Here is a 19,887-nt window from a genome sequence, read left to right as displayed (position 1 = left end):
GCACGCAAGAGTCAACCTCAGCTGTGAATTATAGTAATGACCACATACTGGCCTCTTTACTTTGTAGAGGTTAACAGAGCTGAAGCACTCAGTGAGGACTGGAGGTACTTACTGCAAGTAAATGTCCATCAATGAATTACTATACTCAGTATGCTGTATTATAAGTATCACTCAATTGTGTCTGAGAGAATTGGCATCTGCTAAATTTATTGCTCTAATTTTCCATCTTCAATCTTAAAGACTTTACCTCAAGTATGGAACTCAAGCATCTATCCTCAGAAAGTATTACTCCCAAACATCTGTAAAAGTACTTTGATGTAAAAGAAAAAGAGCAGTTCTTCTTTGAATACTTGACTTTTAATACTTTAGAATTTTCTTAATAATTCATCTTTTTACAGGTTCTCAAAAGGCCTTCTAATCCTTGTTCATCAGTAGGCGGATGTGGTTTGATCAATTTTCTTTTGCAGTAACCAAACAATGCACCAACAGTCATCAAATTCTTGTTCAAATATTGTCGCTCTGATCGGTGCAAGGAGCACAGCCATTTAGACTCATTCCATCAGTCTGCACAGAAAGGAAACATTTGTTTTCCAGGTCTTTGAAAGCTTAGGCTTTAAAGCTGCTCTCAGATGACCTGCGCACTTAATAAAATGTTCTTGCTGTCGAGGTCTGCCAATCAAACATATCTGATGCATCACATATTCAGTACCTGTAAATTCCCAAACTAACTCACGACCCAGGACACGCTGGAGAGATTATATCTCTCGGCTGGCCTGGGAACGTCTTGGTGTTCCCCCGGATAAGCTGGAGGAGGTGGCTGGGGAGAGGGAGGTCTGGGCCTCTTTGCTTAGGCTGCTGCCCCCGCGACCCGGCCTCGGATAAAGCGGATGAGGATGGATGGATGGACTCACGAAAAATGCATCCAGATGGCAACACGCACACACACATACGATTTACAACAGACCACGAATCATAACGGCAGACAGTGGAGTTTATTACAGCCTTCATAGTGTTGCACCATTATCACTACTGTGAGTTAGACACATCTGCAGTGTGGCTATAAACATCTTCTGCTGACCATGAAGACTTGGTGAATCATAACCTCACACCTTGTTCTTTGTGCATCTGCATGTCTCTCAGTTAATATCTTTCTATTTTTATGAAGCATATAGTTAGTGCTGATCAGGTGACTCTGAGTCCTCCTTTAGTTATGCTGTAATAGGCCTAGGCTGCTGGGCCTTCCCATGATGCATGATGCATTCTTCACTCACCTTTTCTCACTCTCTGTGTGTTAATAGCCCACTCTGTACTTAATCATTAGTTAGCTCTCTTCCACAGCATGTCTTTTGTCCTGTCTTCCTCCCATTAGCCTGAACCAGACACAGCAGATGGCTGCCGCTCCCCAAGCCTGGTTGTGCTGGAGGTTTCTTCCTGTTAAAAGGGAGTTTTTCCTTTCTACTGTTGCCAAGTGCTTGCTCAAAAAGGGTCATCTGATTATTTGAATTTCCTCTGTATTATTGTGCGATTTTACCTTATAATATAAAGCACCTTGAAGTGAATGTTCATACACTCTGTAAAAAGAATTGAGAGGAATAATAACTGGAGTGTCCATGAGTCGTAGTGTCATGTTCAGGTGCTTTGCTCATCTTCACTGACAAACGTAAACCCTGTAATTCAATTGCTGCTCAAAGCATATCAAATCTGTCATGTTTTAATATACCTCAGTCATAAAAGTGACATTTGAAGTAAGCCAAACCAACTTTGTGTCACCATGTGGCCTAATGCTGAGTGAAGTGCAACAGGATCTGGCACTGTGACTGCTATCGTAGTGTTCATTCACACTTCAGTGTCTGCCAGGTTGTGCAAAAAGTGGCCTCGGTGGTTTGTGTCCTGGATTGTATCCCGCAGTAGTGCATCTGCATCCAGGCAACATAAATATCATTCTAGTGCATCATAGTACTGTTTCCTGTATTAGTTAAGAGCCTAAACAAACACAAATGACTTACTTCTAAATGTTACATTTCAACAGGTAGGAGGATTGGTAGCTCATATCTACTGACGTCAAGTTTCGACAGTGTTTGTATATGTGTGTGTGTCTGTGTGTAAGACTGAGTCGTTGTACTTAACACATTGCTTAACCTTACAAATTTGACCTCTGAACACCTCTTTAATGAGAAGTGCATGTGTTTGTGCTCTGTAAATGAAGGGCCAACGTCACGACATCACCTCAGGGACTGGCTTCTGTAATTTCTTCTGTATGCAGCCGTCTCTGCCCGGCTGTACACACAAGTCCGAACTGCCAAGCTCTGTACCAAGGCTGCACGTTATTACTCACACAATGAATGTGAGAACACAATTACATAACGTGCATGCGTGCGGGTAATGTTAGTTTGGCTGCGTGTGCGCAATGTGCTTGCGTCTTAAATGTGTGCAAGCAGTCCACGTTTAACTCATATTGCGTGTGCTGTGCTGAGATCAGCTTATTTTACTATCAGGTAATCAATTGACTAATGTATTGTTTACAGGAAAGTGAGACTGTGAACACACACACAGGCATTATGTTTATGAGTCATGTGGCTTAGAGATGACAGCATTGTTACTCCATCAGTTCGACCATATGTTACTACTAATGCAGATTTCTTATCGGCTTTACCCTGTGTTCGTAATGACAGCAGCCCACTCGAGCTGTCGCTCTGCTGTGACTGATGTGGGCAGGGTCACAGGCTCTCGTGACTTCTATCTAATGAGCACATGGATGTTGTAGTATTTTTCCTTCTAACAATAAAGAGTGTTTGCATCGTCACCATGTGACCACAAATACTCTTTGCAAATGTAAATGTAACAGGTTTATATGCACATACATGCACTGCCTGGTCATTCCCTTTGACTCCTGTTGTCTGCAGGATTAGGGAGCAGTCGGCCTGTCAGCACCTCTCCCACCAGGCGTTAAACAGACTGTGTGGAGGTGCCAACAGATCCCCACTACACCACAGTCAGCCTACTATACTGTAAAACAAAGAATGTGACATACTGTTACTGTTACTACTGTAAGAGGCTGGGCTCTTACAATCTGTGACAACACAGATTGTAATACAATGCAAGTCATTCTGGATTATTTAAAATAAAGCCTATAGATCGTTTCGGTGTGGTTTAACAGTCAAGGATTGGCTTACACTACAGAAATAATGCACATGTGCAGGATAGTGCTGCTACTACATCGCTCTGGCACACCTTCCTCTTGTAACACCACAGTCTGCTAACAGCTTTGTCCTGTTGCATAACCCTGTTAGTGAAACACTTCAGCATCCGCAGAACAAACACATGACCGGACACACTGCTGTAGTTTTCAAAAGCAATTTTAATGTTAACACTGGAGGCTTTGGATGCCCTGTGACCACAAACATATCAAAAAAGATTTACAAATATAATGAGGGATTTGATTTGATTCAAAATGTAAATGTATTCAGTCTAAAAACAACAGTCTTTCTTCAAAAATACCCACCAAATTAAAATTACGTTAGTGCTCACTGTCCTCTGCCTGGATATTGTCCTCCATGAAAATTATTACTGATCAGAAATGACTTGTGTATATAATTGTATTGAGACTGAAAAAAAAGTTTGGTTAAAGGTTGGAATAATTTTAGTATTTGACTATACAGTACATGAAAATATTTTGAATTTTTAAGATTTTACTAATGGATTATGTTCACACATTTATGAACTACATCTGCATGTTTACCAACGCATCATTAGAGGTGGGCAGATTGATCCAAATATTGGTAATAAACACCGGTATTGGTATCGGATCTGATCCTCCCAGTTCAGTATGTAGAACCAGTGGATTTTGCTAAATGAATTCATTTTTTTGCAAATGAAAAAGTATGCCTCAAACATGACAGATGGCTGAACCTTTTTTTGTTGACTCGCACGTCTGTTTTTTGTAAAAGCTGATTTCATTGTGTTGATTGATTATTGCGGAAAGTAAACATTTACAGGGATTTATTGGTCATTAAAATGTGTTTTGGAATTTGGAAAGACGATAATTCATCTTATAAATCATGACATACTGCTGTCTCCTACAAATAAGCTGCCTTTAGAGGTTAAAGATATTGATATTCTTCAATTCTTCAAACTTCAATTCTGTGGTAAACAATCAACAGTTAATATGTCAATGAATCGTTTCATTGAGTCCCATATGGAAAAGATATATATAAATCTTTCCCTTGAAAAATTATATAATGAAACTTGTATGTTTTGGATACTTACTAAAACAATATATGAAAGTAATGAGAAAGTGGCCACTTTCATGAGTAAATCATATAAGTAGGGATGGGTATCGTTTAGGTTTTATCCGATACCGGTGCCAAATCGGTACTTTTGAAACGGTGCCGGTGCTTAAACGGTGCTCGAACCGGTGCTTAAAGAATGGAGAACACAAACTTTGTCCAAAAACCTCTCATGTTCAGCTGTTTTTTTTTTTTTTTTGTAAAAAGATAACAATGTTAGCCTTTTCTGCAGCTATGGGGCATATATGGTATCACTCTTGGCTGGAAGCAGTGCTTAATCAATGGAAAAAAAACACAAACTTTGTCCAAAAACCTCTCATGTTCAGCTGTTTCCCACTTTTTCTTTGGTCATTTTAGCCTTTTTGTCCAGGGTGAAGGGAGTATCTGCCATCAAACAAGAAGACAGCCGCATGTAGCTATGATCATGTTTGCTAGTTCACCTTACCTGCATTAATGTAATAACGTGGTTAGCCTACTCAACGTAAATTACACTCGAACAACATTAAGCGACTCACGCAGAGAAGAACGGCTTCTGCTGCATCATCATCCTCATCATTTCTGCTACACTGGCAGGGCTAGGGGCCAGGACTCTATTCTTCGGGTTTTTGGGGGATGTTGCTCCGGGTCCGATAACTGGCAACCCACCCAACGTGCACAGTGTGAGGTCTCGCAGCAAGCTATCAAATACGGCGCATTTCTCGGCTTTTAAAAAAATGCTATGCGTCGCCAGGTGTTTCATCGGATTCGAGGTGTTACCTCCTTTGACAGTATCACAGTATCAGCTTAAAGCACTTGTTGCAGGCTGCTGAGTTTGCATCTTTTGCTGTGAAGTACAGCCAGACTTTTGACCGCTTCGCCTTGGGCATTTTTAATCTGTAGCTCTGCTCTAACAGAACGTACGTACCTGGCCCCGCCTACTATCCTCGGAAACGTAAAATTATTGGCTAGAAGTGTATCACAGCTCAGGAAAAAAAAGCACCGAAATAAAGCACCGAAATGTGCGCTGCTTTTCGGTCTGGTTACTACCGTTTATGTCAGAACCGGTGCCATGACACCGGTACCCATCCCTACATATAAGCCTTATATGATTCACCACATGAAGTAGGCATCTTATGCAAGTCTTTTATAAGCTTTTACTATTTCTTTTCCATATGGGGTTTATATGTTTAGATTGTTGTCATATTTCCTTTAACTATTTAATTTTTTTGTATTTATTTATTTACTTTTTTCTTTATTGCTGTGAAGGTTTTGCAAAACTGTCCATTTATTGTTATTATTAGTTTCATTGCCTTATTTAGAACAATGCTTGTGTGTTGTCGTGTCTCTACTACACTTGTGCGTGCGCTCGCTCTTTTGCACGTAGCTGTTTGCTGCGTGTGTGATTGATGCCCCTCCCATGGCGCGGACTGGAGTGTGTGTGTCAGTCCCAGGTGGTGTGAGTGCTCGTAAACAGTCGCTTTGATTGAGAGGCCGTGATGCCTGTGTGACAGCCGGCCTTGTGCTGCCAACAGAGCTCTGCATCACCATAGTTACGCCGTGTCATGTGGCCATAGATGCCCAGCAATGCCATGAAAGAGGACAAGCAACACTGCTACAAAAAGGAAGTGGACTGACTGCATTAATTGGTTAACACAGAGAAGGTTGGGGTAATATAAACTAAATTAATTAAAATAGTTTTTCTCATTTTAATTTGCTCCATTTGGATCTTGGGCTGTCTTGGGGGGAGTAATGGTGTATGTTTATATAAACATGCCTCTGAGAAAAAGTGGTAAAACCCATGTAAAACATTTGTTCACGGTCATGACAATGACTCGGGTGCTCAAGGACACAGACAGGAAAAACACAATTTCTGGGTTTATCCATCCATCCGTGTTCTCCCACTTATCCACTTTAGGGTCTCGGCAGGGCTGGATCCTATCCCACATGTCATAGGATACACCCTAGATGGGTTGCCAGTCTATCACCGGGCTAACACAGAGAGACAGACAATAATTCAAACTCACGTTCACACCTACAGACAATTCAGAATTACCAATTAACCCAACATGCATGCCCTTAGGCCGTGGGAGGAAGCTGGAGTACCTGGAACCCACGCAGGCACTGGGAGAACACGTAAACGCCACATGGTGGAGTCGAGCCCAGGACCCGCTTCCTGTACTAAACTACTGCACTAATGTTTTTCCAGTTATATTATGTAATCAAAACAACAACAACAAAAAAACAACCAAATAGAACTTAAGCTCTTAAACCCAAATGACTGTATTATTATTTTTTCCTTTTTAATTCTAATGCCAGTTTTCATTAGCTTTTACAAGCCTGTGATAATGGGATGCAGGATTACTAAAAGAAAATGAATAAATAAAAGTCAGCCTGAGGTCACTTGTCGCTTTTCTGTAAGTTAAATTCTTCACTTCACAGAGTTTATGCACACACAGCAAGTATTTGTAGCCATGCAGCATGGTTATTAACTTCCAATTACAGTTCTCTGTTATGGCGTACAGTTATATAAGTTACACCACAGAATAAGTGTAATTATGCAAGAATGTATAAGTGTGTGCACAATGGCAACATACAAGGTGAGGAGAACACAGAGGCTTCCAGTTTTTGACCAAACAGGTCAGTGTTTTGACTTTCAGCCTGCCAATAAAAATATTAAAAACAATTCTTTTGACCTGGTGCTGAAGAAAAATACAAAATCAGGTCTTTAGCCTAAAATAAACGCTTATCTCCATGGTAACCTAACCCTTACAAGACAGCCTCACAATGACAGAGTCCCTCACTGTCTTTAAACAATCCTTTGCGATACATACATATCCGCACACATAAGCTTACAGGTGTACATAGCGCACAGCCTGTGTTTTTGTCAGTCCAGGCGAGTGCTGCATAGATGGAAATTATTCGACGTGGCAGGGTTTTTAAAGGTTCAGGCGGTTCAGATGGCTTGAGCAGCGAAATGATTTTGAGTGTGATGAAAGCTAAAATTGACGGTGGTACAAACACATACTCGCAGCACACTCTCAGACACTCACACCTCATTCCCAGAAACATATCTGCTGTCACACACACCTCGCTCGCTCTCAAACCCGCCGTGATGGAGATTAATAGCAACATTTAGAGCCTGCTGAGCTCCACCTGTCAAGGCTAGGGCCCCCAGGGCAGCTCCGGTCTGTGCCTACGAACGAGAGACTGTCCCGGGGCAAGATCCATCACGGAAACCCACGACAGGCTGGATCTGTGGAGCCTGCCTCCACAGCTGGACCACCGACACGGGGCCATCCGTCCAGAATGACAGGCACGCTGAGCGGATCCAACTGGAGCAGACTCGATAGCTGCTGGATGGAGGAGTGTGGGGGTCCGAGAGGACGAGTAATGGCTGCAAGGATATTAGGAGGCTGCTCCAGGATACTGTGTGCACTTTTACACAAGTGTAAAATACACATATACACAAAAGTAAAGTTGTCATATGTGATATATATAGATTTAAAGATTAATTCTGCCTGTTCCAACTGATTCTACTGTAAGATCCTATAGCCAGATTCGCCTGTCAGGGTTGCCCTACAGGACTTCCATGGACTAATCTAAAGATGGCAGCCCCACTGGGAGAGGACTCCCAGAACATTTTTGTGTCAACTTTTATTGCTGTAATAAATAAGTCATAAGTAAAAAAGTAACCATACGTTACTTGTTACTTTTTTCTTCATAGAACAAACCAGCAGCATCTGCACAGCTGGGCTGTTGTGGCAAATACTTTACACTTGTCACCAGTTTAATATAACTGAACTGGTTAAGAAGTTTTATGTGGTCGTGTAATAGTAAAACATGTCATTTTGACTGATGTGCCAGTTTGTCAAAGCAGCAGCATATCTCAATTTTCTCTGACTCTTTAGGAAGGAACGTCCGTCCATTTTCATACATGCTTTCCTAATTCTGTCACAGGGTGAAAGATGGTGTACACCCTGGAAAGGTCACTAGTCTGTCACAGGGCTAACAGGGCGACAGATACACATTCACACTCACTTTCACACCAACGACCAATTTTGAAGCACAACGATAATCACCTATCGCGCAGGTCTTTGGACTTTGAGAGGAAGTCAGAGAAAACCTATGAAGGGAAAACATGCAAACTCCACCCAGAAAAGGCCCCAGCTGGTTGGTGGATTCAAACCCAGGACCTTCTTCCTGTGTGGTGACCGTGACACCCACTGCACCACTGAGAGGAAACAGCATAAAGCAAAATTGCTGCTTTTTCGGACAGATTTACTAACTAGCTTACAAAATAGCATGCGTTGGGTTCTTAAAAGTTGGGTTGATATCTAGCACAAAAGACGACATTTTTTGGGGGGTTACATTTTCTATAATTCGCGTGTCGGAAATGCCAGTAAGTCTGATTTAACCCTTGTATGGTGTTCGGGTCTGTGAGACCCGTTCTCAGTTTTTTTCAAAAGAAAAATTAAACAATTAATTATTTTTTCAACCTGAAATTCATTGGCTTTGGCTTATTTTCTGTGAAGAACATAAATCTGAACTAATTTTCAGTGACCTCATACTGTACCTCCCCCCACGCATTTACATTACATACAAGGTGTTCGGGTCCACTGGACCCAGGTCTAATAAAAGTGTTGAAAGTGTAGGTCCTGTGTTCCCACACTCTGTTTTTCTCCTTTCTGGTGCTGCTGATAGTGTTTTCTTCCCCTCCTGCTCCCGCACAAAGTTGCAACATTGTTGAAAATTCAACTATCAACACCGTCTGCTCTTACATTCCCGCACATTTTACCCTCTTTCTTGAGGGATCCAAATTTTATTTTCTCATACCCTGTCCCACCTGCAAATTAGGGGCATAATACTATAAATAAGACTTTGCCAGTGTGGTTCTTTATCACAACTGATCAAGATGGCAAAAGATTATCTGCTGCGAGGGCCATCCAATTGATTTTGGAAGAGAGAGGAGCTTCTGATGATGATGCTGACAAAGAGGTTTCAGAATATTTCACATTTCTGAAAATTCAGAGTCTGACAGTGACTTTGAAGAAGAGGATGAGGTTGAGCACCATTTAGTAACAAAACGAAGACGAGTACCCCATCTGCAGCCAGCTCCAGGACCAGAACAAGCCCACCAGACAGCAAGTGAAGAAATACGGATGTCAATAACTGGTGAAATTGAATGGTCTTCTTGCCCAAGAAATGAGCCACCCTACAGAGCTGTTACTGTGATAAGCCAGGGCCAACACGGCTGACAGGTACTCATGTGCAGGACATCAAGTCTTCATTTGAGCTTTTCATCCCAGATTCCATCCAGAAAATTATTCTGGATTGCAGTAATCTAGAAGGAAGGTGTGTTTTTGGAGAGAGGTGGAAGGAGATGGACCAAATTCATCTAAGAACCCCAAAGGCCTACTTTGGGGTTCTTATCCTCGCAGGAGTTTTCAGGTCCAAAGGGGAATCCACAGAATCCCTGTGGGATGCAGAAACCGGCAAGAACCTTTCCGTGCATCAATGTCTCTGGAAAACTTCAACAAAATTTCCAGGATTATCCGTTTTGATAACCAAGACGACAGACCAGCTCGACGGCAGAGAGACAAGCTAGCTGCCATCAGGACAGTGTGGGATAAGTGTGTGCACCACCTCCCCTGTTTTACAACCCTGGGCCTAATGTCACCATTGATGAGCAGCTGATCCCATTTAGTTGTGAAACATATTGCTTCACGTGTAAATGTGTTGTCTTTCCACTCACTCCACTTGATTATAACTGATTTTTTTTTTATAACATTTTATTAAAAAAAAAAAAAAAAACGAGAAGCACATTAATTCATAAATGTGATCTAACAAAGGTAAAGGGAAAATTTTTTTACCATGTTTGCTGTTCATATGGCTTGTAATTGGGATGAAGTAAACATCTGTTGAGTAATTTAACATAAAATTGTTTGATAGTGTTAATTTGGAAAGCCAAAACTCTAGCGGGTCCACCAGACCCATGAACACTGGCTGAGTAACAAAAATACGAACACCACACAAGGGTTAAATATTCTCCTCTCTGTATTTTACGTCTTGTGGAACGAACTCTCAGAAACATGAACATCTTTGTGTTTCTGCTTGAAAAATCAGTTGAAATTCAGAATTTTCACTGAAATCTCACGAGCACTCAGCAGCAGGGAGAATTTCATGGTTTCATCCAATAGTTGAGCTATCACGACCGCTTTGTTACGTATTTCAGGATGTCAGTGAGGCAGTTTGAACTGTTTTTGGGAGAGCTGGATCACATTTGAAGAGGCAGAGAAATCATTTCAGAGGGCCTATTGACCTGCAGCAGCGTACAGCTGTGCATCTAAGGTTTTTACCATCTCCGTTTTGAGCTACGAGCGCGCTTGTTGCCAAATGCAGTGGTCTGATTGGTCAAATCTGTTTATTCACATGTGAAAATTCAGAAAAATCAAGCTTGGTCAGAAAAACATGCCTCCAATTCATCCTATGAAATTTTGAAGTCACTGTAAATGGCTGCAATAAGAACAGAGGAGTTAAAGTATTTTTAATGCACTAAACATTTACACAAGTTTTGCGTGTCCGGTGTGTACAGGCGTGTTTAGACTTCATGTTCTCAACAGGGATTATGGGAAAAAAGTGGGGCATTTTCTTTAAATAAGTTATAAGGCTAAAAATAATTCCAAATAGGTTTTGTTGTCTCTGTTGAGAAGAATTTCCAGTAGTTGGGTGGCTGTGGTTTGACAGCTGCCTTGACCTGTCAGTCACTTCTATTACAGTATCAACAGCAGCACGCCCACAGAGCGCTGCTGGATGCTGACTGTTTGCAGGCCTCTGTGTGGAGACAGAACAACGGTTCTTATTTCTTACACCAGCACTCCTCTTTCAGACATTTTTTAGGATTTGTAGCATTTTATTAAGCAGCTACGTCTTCAACCTTTCCTCTCCTTAGCATGAGTTTGTGTTATTGTAGGAGGGGACAGGTTTACACATTTGCAACATTTTATGGTTCCTGATTATTAATTTCTTGTGAACTACATTGGATGTACTGACCTCAGGGGAAGGACGTATTGTAATTCGGTTCATTTTAAGCTAAGGAGATGACAACAATAGGGCATAATTCTCAGTAAGTGACTTAATATTTGAATGTAGCCTCAACACAAAGGTATTTTTTAGAACTAGTCCTGTGCAATACTGCAAGTCAGTACAGTGCCAATGTTGCAGATACAGATACCAATACAGATGCTGATATTTCTGACCTGTAAAGACAGCTTACATGCAGGAAAGCAGTGTGTCGTGATTTATGGGATGAATCATCAGCAGTTTGCAAAGTCTAAACACATTTTATCGATCACTAAATCACTGTTTTTATTTTTTTTATTTTCCACAATAATTAATTAACTCAATAAAGCACACCTTTCAGCTTCTCGTGTATTTTGAACCTGGATTTTTTTGGAGACATGAAAATGAGCACTTTGGGTTAACTTTGGGTTAACTTCTGTGTTAAACATAACCCTAAATATCATCATAAAATATGCAGAAAGCTCTAATCTACAATAATGCCTGAAAAAAATCTAACACCCATAACTTGAGGTGAGTGTTGTGGTGATTTGATGCCGTATAAACAAAACTGAATTAACAACATAGACTTATAAATAACTGTATAGAAAACACTGAGGTAACCACAGTGGAAGTTCAGCCTGTCAGTCTAACAGTTTGCATCATTTCATTTATTTCTGGTTGGAACTCGGAGCCTACAGATCCCAGATCGCACATTATCAGGTGACTTTGGAGTAAATCTGTTTGTAATCATCATTTCCCGCTCCCCATATCAAGTAATGAAGCATCCGATAAAGCAGTGGGTGTTCTTTTGCAGTCGGCCGTCCCTCCCTGCACTGACTCTCTGACTAGTGCTTGATATGAAAGATACATGACTTTTTTTGTCCAATCAGATTACTACTGTAATCTGATTACAAGCCATTTGTGCTCTCCATCCACTGATGCACTTACTGGGGCTTTAGATAAAGAGTTGGTCTGCATATTTTTTCTGTGTCAGTAGCTGGATTTTTGTATTCTGGATCCCATGTAATTAGTTACTCCCCTATCCTGGCATATCACTATCTGGGGCTTTAGATAAAGAGGCAGCGTGGAGAGGCTCTGTTGACGATCTAGCACGGCAACGCTACCGGAGCTGTTGGCTATTAGCATAATTAATGTCATCGCCGTAATGCACTCCAATATGGAGACAGAGCCCTGCCTCACGCAGAAAGACACAGGCACTTTTCCATCTGTATACAGAGCAGAGCTTTAAAGCAGAAACATTCACAACTGCAATAACGAACACAAGCTCGACGTGACAGTGCTGCGTGCGATCTTTGGTGTTGTTGTGACGCCAGCGTTTCACCGTGATGACAAAACCTTTAACATTCACTCAGTAGTTTCTACAAATCACTTACATCACGTATCTAGCACTAATGTAAAATCACTGTCACGCTGTGACGTTTTATGTTAAAAGGCGGGCAAGATAGGTTAGATAGAACGTGGGCCTGTGTGTTAAAGATAGCACAGGATGCCTGAGGGGGTGTGACAGCAAACCAGGGCTGCCTGCTCTTTCTATCTCTTGCCCCCCTCCACCACCACCTCCGTTTTTCTCTTTCTCAACACCTCCCAATTCTTCCTCTCCTCCCTCTCATTCTCTTCTCTGCACCACACAGCCATAAAGCAACTGTAGCTCTGAAGGCGAAGCACAACAGAGCAAGCTGGATCTCTCTCAGATTCCTCTCTGCTCTTAACCATTTCAAATCTCTGGTGCCAAGGACACAGAGCGAGCCTAGAGTGTGAAAAGTAAAGCCACTTAGCGAGGAAAATAAGCATATCACATGGAGCGAGTTGGCGTGGCCGCGTTCACATCCGCGAACGTGTCGTTGATTTGACACAATTTTTTAAAAATTCGGTGCCAAGTTCTTCGGTTTTTGGCCCTTTTTTTGTACCTACGTTCATAAACCAACCGGCGTTACGTGCAACATTTGTTATCCGTGACCCGCGCTCAAAAATGATTGCATAACGTGGACACATGGCCGATCACTCGTAGCTGTTATCACACCTGCACAAAATGAGCCCTTTGTTTAAAATAGAGAAGCTAGCAAGAAGAGTTGTGTGAAATACGCTGCCTTTTGTTTCTGGGCTAAAATTTAAAACAGTGCTCAGGCTGCAGGGTGAAAATATAAATGCTGGAAGGAAAGTACGTTTCACTTTTCATGCAAAACCAAAGATCCGTGTTGTCCAGTGTATTTCTTTTTGCAACAGATGTGTTAGCACCTGAGCGGTGATGGAGGTAGCCATCAGTGGGAAATTCAGTTTGGGTTAACTGAGGCTGTGTTGCCACTGATAAGTGTATTTTTTTTTACATAGACAGCTTATAGAAAGTTTGTTACCTTAATATAGCGACTGAGGTGACTGAGAGTTAGGTTTCAGTTTGGTTCACTGTTGTGCTCTAAACCTTTATCACCCAAGACTCACACAGGACACCAGGACTTATTTTGGTCATTTTGTAATCTCAAAGCTGATTTTTCCATCTGTGGACCTGTGAATGCTTTGAATGCCATGATCCCAAATCTTCTCTTCTATCTGCAACCGTTTGAATTGTGTTTCTAGCGAAATTGCAATATTAAAAAAAGAGCCTAGACCTGATTCTCTGAATGTGGTATAGGACCTTTAAGCGCTTTTCATAACCTGGTTGGTGTTTCGCTGAATGAGCAAGCATTAGCAACTGTTTGTTTCAGTTATTGGGAGCACTGTGCTATTCCTGGGCTAGTGTTCTGTTGAGATCAAGTCGAATTAAAAACCACAGTTACATTTATTGCTGTAGTTTAACTCGTGTAAAACAGACAGACGAAAAAGTGCTACATCTTCCAGGTCTTGGGCACAGGTTACGCTGTTATCTGTAATCTTTCTCATGGCAGACATTTGGAGTCCTCCCAGCAAGGGATGCGCAGGTGTATTAATGATGCATGCTGGTTTACTACCATGGCTTAATGGGACATGTGGTGGAACTAAACCACCTGTGCTTTCCCAAGTTAAAAAAATATCTGTGCAAAACTTCTTTTGATTTAAATCTCTGATTAATCATGAACACGGCCCTTCATGTTTTTGTCCAGCACTAGATGAGCTCATTTACAAAGAGAAAAAGGAAAGATGAGGGTTTTTTTCGTTTACCTTGCACGTGGTCAAAGGATCGACCAAGACATGATGGTGTCTGGCCAGACATGACCTCATCACCTACATACAGAGTCAATACGTGTACAACCAGGAGTCCTACAAAGCTTCAGAGACATAGGAAATATTAAATCATATTTGAAACTGATATTTTAGACAAAACTATAGATATGATGTATTTCCTTTGATTAGTTCTACGCTAAGATTTGACCAGAACTGGACAATTTTGTGAGAGATGTGCCATCAGCTTCTGTTAGATAGGAACAATGACGGTAGTGCTGTTAGTCCAGGATATAAAAACCTGGTTAAAGGATACATTTTTTTTTAGGAAATACAACAATATTGAGCAAAAAAAGTGATGTCAGTGATGTTCTGATGTAATTAAGTTTTGAAAATTAGTGTGTGATGTTGCAGCTTCATCTGCCACCGGATCACCTCTATGAACTTTTTTTTTTTAAAAAGAAAGAAGTGATGAAGGGATAATTTAAGATGTTCTGGAAAAATAAGGTGAGATTATTGTATGAGATCAGAGTTTAATGCCATGAAGTCAAACAGCAGGAGAGCTGAGAAAGAAGAGAATACAACATGATGTTGTGCCATGGAAAAAAACATTTAAAATTTGATGATCAAGTGAAAGAAGCAGCTGGAGTTGTCATTTTAAGTTTCACTACACGTCTTTTCTATCTTTGCCATGAAACTGAAAAGAAATAAATAATATGAGGACAGAATCTACAGGACTTACTGATAACAAGCTCGTCTTCTAATCATTTCTGTGAGCATGAATAACAAAGGTGTGCGACAGGATCAGGCTTCATGGCTCGACAACGTGAGGTCACAATCAGGGAGCGGCGCGTCACAGCATCCTCACTGTCGCACACACACAGTCTCACACACACACATATACATGAGTAATAGGTAGGTGCTGATTATGACATCAAACCAGACTCAGCAACATGTCGTTTTCTGTCAGATTTATCACAAAGGTGCTGATTTCAAGGCCCGATTCAACGTGCGAACACCGTGTTGCACACAGAGCTTCTTGCTTTCTATCCCTCCTTCTCCCAAACGCCCGTCCGGGCTAACGTTGAACAGAGCAGTCGTGCGGCCTCGCTGAATCGTGGGAGAAATCCCACAAATGCAGTGAATCTCCGTCACTCGAATCTGTGGGCTTGATATTGCGTGATTTATGATCACGACCGATTGAACATGAATGCCGTATGTAAAGTGTGCGCGTGTGTGTGCGTGACCCTCTGCAGTGCGAGCGTTTGTGTGCATGTGTCAAAGACGCTTTCGCACACAGAGACACTTCACAGCTTTTCCTTTTGTATGATCACAAACTCACACTGCAAACTCGCATATGCTTTCCCCTCTCTCTCCCTCCACCAAAAACCGCTCTTCCTGCACACATCAAAGACACATTCATGCCAGTTTTCTATCCATCTCTGCTCCCAAACACGGCTGTATAGCAGGGTTTTTTTCATTATCCCTTTGCAGCCAGTATTTTGAACACAGCAGTGCACCTCCATAGATTTACAATCAAAAAAGTTAAAACTGACTTTTTTTTCCTTGTTCTGTTTTTTTTTTTTTAGTAGAATCCCAATAACCCCAGCTCTAAAATAAGCCCTGCTGATGCATCACATTGGTTTCCCCTCTGTGATGCAAGGATTTTGGATTTCGCTCCCCATCTACATCTACAAGACTAGTATGGAGAGCAGGAGGGATTACTGTGATCGCTGAATTGCTCCCCCCACATAGACGTAAGTAAGAAATATGGGTTCATCAGCCTGCCGCGGAGATAAACTTAGCTGTACACCTGGCTGGACCGTGTGTGCCATGTGGAGCCCGCTGTGGCAGTTTGCTAAGTGGGCCAGGCTGCTCTCTGCTGGGACAATTAAAAAGACATTCTGGCCACACTGGCCATGACAGACCATGAGGGCAGCCCCAAAACCGCGGACAAGGATGTGACCATTTGGTAGACAAGCCATCCAAATCACTGCTCAGGAAGAAGCTGCATTCATTTCAACACACAAAGAAGGAATGATGTCACACAGATAGATAGACAGATAGTGTGGGAATGGATGCAGAGTACATACAGAATAGTGTGGGCATGTGAGCCTATGTGTAGGCATGTGAGTGCAACTGCAGGACTGTGTGAATGTGTGTGTGGGCATGCAGGGATCGATCTGCTTGTGTGCCTGTGTGTGGTGTTGTTGGTGTGTATATATATATATATACACACACACACACATGTATATACGCATATGTGTGACTTCTACAGCACAGCTCCAGCTCACCTTCCAAGCAGCAGGTCCTCCAGAGGCCCGAGTGCGTCATCACCTCCTCGTTCTTCTTGCTGGTCTCGTTTTCGTTGTTGCTCTTGATCTTGCAGACGCCGCGCGAGTACAGCCAGTAGTCTGTCCCCACGGCGATGGTCATGAGGCTGAAGGCAGCGAAGGCCCCCACCGTGGTCAGCAGCATCTGAACCCCGCGGTCAAACACGCCCATGTTGCCGCATTCCACGAAAGGGGGGCCCCCTTTCCTCTTGATGTACAGGAAGTAAATATTTGTGAGTTTGCGTCGCCACGCCAGCTCGGAAAACGGGGGGTGGGCGGCGTCGGGCGGGCGACGGTGGCGGGGGGCGGCTGGGGGGGCGGGGGAGTTCGGGGAGCTCGGGGGAAATCGTATGGTTGGTTTTTGGGGGGGTTCTTCAAAAGGGTGAAAAAATGAAGGGAAGGGTGAAGCTCTGAGGTGGATTTGTCGCTGTTTGACCCAACAGAGCAAGGGGGGTGAGGGGGGGTCAAACAGACTTTGGCAATGACAGCAGAACCCTCAGCTCTGAAGCTGTTCGAGTCCTCAAACGGCAGTAAGTTGCCCTGCTCTAGAAAAAAAAAAGTCGACCTAAAAACACAGGCTTCAAGCAGATCCCACAAGAGACCTGGTCTGGGATCTAGGCCTACTTTGTTGAGTTGGAAGGCCTCTAAACGTCAAACTCTGAAAAAGGCCCAGATCAGGAGAAGATGGAGGATTCTGCTCAGCTTCTCCGGGGCTGTTTTTAGACCTGATTTGGGCTTTCTGAACCGACTCAAACAGTTACACGTATTACAATCCTCACAGCTTCAACGGTGATGTGATGTGCATGGGAGCGCTTGATTTTTTGTGAAAAATATATATATTTATATATATTTTTTCCACTCACAGAGTCTGTCACACACAGCCTACACTGTCATTCTCCTGCTCTCTCGCACACACACACACACACACACAACACACTCGCTCGCTCGCAAACTTAAACTTTCACGCACCTGTGCATGGACGAGCACCCGCATGCACGCAGGGTGAATTAATTCATACTGAAGAGGAATGAAGAAACATAGGGGGGTGGGTGGAGTGTTGTTAAGACTAACACAGTTGGCGGCCTGATTTCTTTAAAACACTCCCCGAAGAAGGCAAAGCACAGATCTCTAATTAACGATAACACAATTCAGTGATGGCTAGCTCGGTGTGAACCCAGGTGGATCAGTGAATCATGTTAAGCACTTCTGACGAATCAGGCTGAGCACATGTATTCTGATGGGAGACAGGCAAGACAGACAGGCAGGCAGGGCCCGGGATATGTTAGGGAAATTAGGACTAAATGTACCAAAAGGAATGAGAGGACAGACTCAAACCAGCAGAACCAAGCACTTCACCCACCCCAACCACACACACACACACACACACACACACACACACCTCCAAATCAAGGACAGAATGATAAATACTGCCAAATATCAGCCAGTGCCATGACTGCCATAAAAACCAGCCATTCCTTAGAAGACAGGATGGAGAATTTAAAAATAAATAAACAAATAAACCAACCAGGGACGATCAACCCCCCTCCTCCTGCCCCCCTCTTTCTCCAAATAATAGGAATAAAAATCAAGCAAAGAAGAAGAGGAACAACATCAAGTTGTGCAAATCAAACGACAGCCTGCTTAGTTTTCCTTTTTCCTAAAATTCTGGTCCCCAGTTTCCATATGTGGTCCCTAGACCTTTCTCCGGCAACAGTGGAATTCTGCTACAGGGGGACACGGGCAGCGGTACCGACGGCACACCGCGGAGAGAGGGGCGCATCCAGGCGGAGAGGCCGAGCATCACCGGTCACACAGCCGGTCGCAGGCAGGAGGAGGACAAGGAGGCATGGACGAAGCTTCCCGGAGCGTCAGAGCCTCTGCCTCCCGCATCCAAACGGTCCTTAGATGGTTATATCACGGTCAGCCGGAGAACATCGAGGGCACACAGACACACACACACGCACACAGCCGTTTACTGTCATCACATGAAAAAAGATCGGAAATCATCAAAAAAAAAAAGGGGGGGGGAAGCAGCAATTATTTTATGGCAAGGCTGTCGGGCGTGAGGAGGTGGTGGGGGGTGGGCAGTGTGCGCAAAAAAGGAAGAGGCAAATTTCAAGTCGAGCAACACATCAATCCTCGGTTCCCTCGGTTTCCTTCTTCGCAGCGCCGAGATAGAAGTGGAGAGAGGAGAAAAAGAAGAGGAGGAGGAGGAGGAGGGGGTGGATGATGGTTAGGAGCACAGGATGAAAAAAAAATCGACACAACCAGAAAGCGAGAGAGCGAGGGGGGATGTTCCGTGCGCAGCAGCAGCAGTACTTTACGCAAAAACAAGCGCACTGCAAAAAAAGGAAGAAAAAAACATGCCCTTTACCCACGTCAGTACATCCATCACTTTATTATTTGTCTGAAGCAGTGTGAAAACATGTGCATGTTCCATCAACTCGTTTCTAGAAAGCTTTTCTTTGCACTCCTCTAAGGTTGGGCAACTTCATTTGTAAAACGGCGACAGGCCAGCGCTTTACTGACGGTATGACACGGACATGACACTGAAAGTGTACTAAGGAGCACGAGTTTAAAACAAAGGTCAGAAAAATTAGCTGGTGTAGGATAAAACGATAAAAAGTAGATTTTAAAAAAGTAGATATAGGCACGTGTGGTAAAGTAATGAAGCATTTTTGAGTTGTAAGTTTTAAATTTTATGAAGCAACAAAATAATAATAATAATTAGCAGTCTGGAGAAGCAGATGGTTTCTTCCCAGATACCAAAGAATATAGCGTGAACTAGACACGCATGCAGAAGCCACGTTACCAGCAGGGGGGGATAATTAAAGCCAAGAGTTCGGTTGTGAGCGAAAGAGAGACAAAGTACATCCCAGGATCCTTAATCGCTAAACAAGATTAAGCTAGGTGGCTAATATGTATTTACATGTAATTACGTTTTCATAATGTCTGTTTAAATGTTTCCCCGTGATTATTTTCATGTTGGTTTGAAATAAAATATCTCCCTCTGCTGTTACTGCAACTTCTGCATGCATGTCCTGTCACACCGGCTCAGTGATGTCAGTTTGAAATAA

General features: G+C 42.7%; 1 protein-coding gene across 1 annotated transcript in view; it reads right to left on the bottom strand.

The window, feature by feature from the left end:
- The window catches only part of cacng2b (calcium channel, voltage-dependent, gamma subunit 2b), a 72,642-nt gene extending 55,651 nt beyond the window's left edge, over positions 1 to 16,991 (bottom strand). Inside the window, exon 1 of the mRNA XM_085355603.1 lies at positions 16,772 to 16,991. Within this exon, the coding sequence (XP_085211729.1) occupies positions 16,772 to 16,982 (211 nt within the window). The 5' untranslated portion in view covers positions 16,983 to 16,991. The remainder of the gene's footprint in view (positions 1 to 16,771) is intronic.
- Positions 16,992 to 19,887: the final 2,896 nt, after the last annotated feature.

This window comes from Diplotaxodon limnothrissa, linkage group LG6 (genome assembly GCF_057381915.1).
Source record: "Diplotaxodon limnothrissa isolate DT_005_m linkage group LG6, D_limnothrissa_male_GT1.1, whole genome shotgun sequence".
Classification (NCBI taxonomy): domain Eukaryota; kingdom Metazoa; phylum Chordata; class Actinopteri; order Cichliformes; family Cichlidae; genus Diplotaxodon; species Diplotaxodon limnothrissa.
This window is presented reverse-complemented; position numbering and strand designations above follow the sequence as displayed.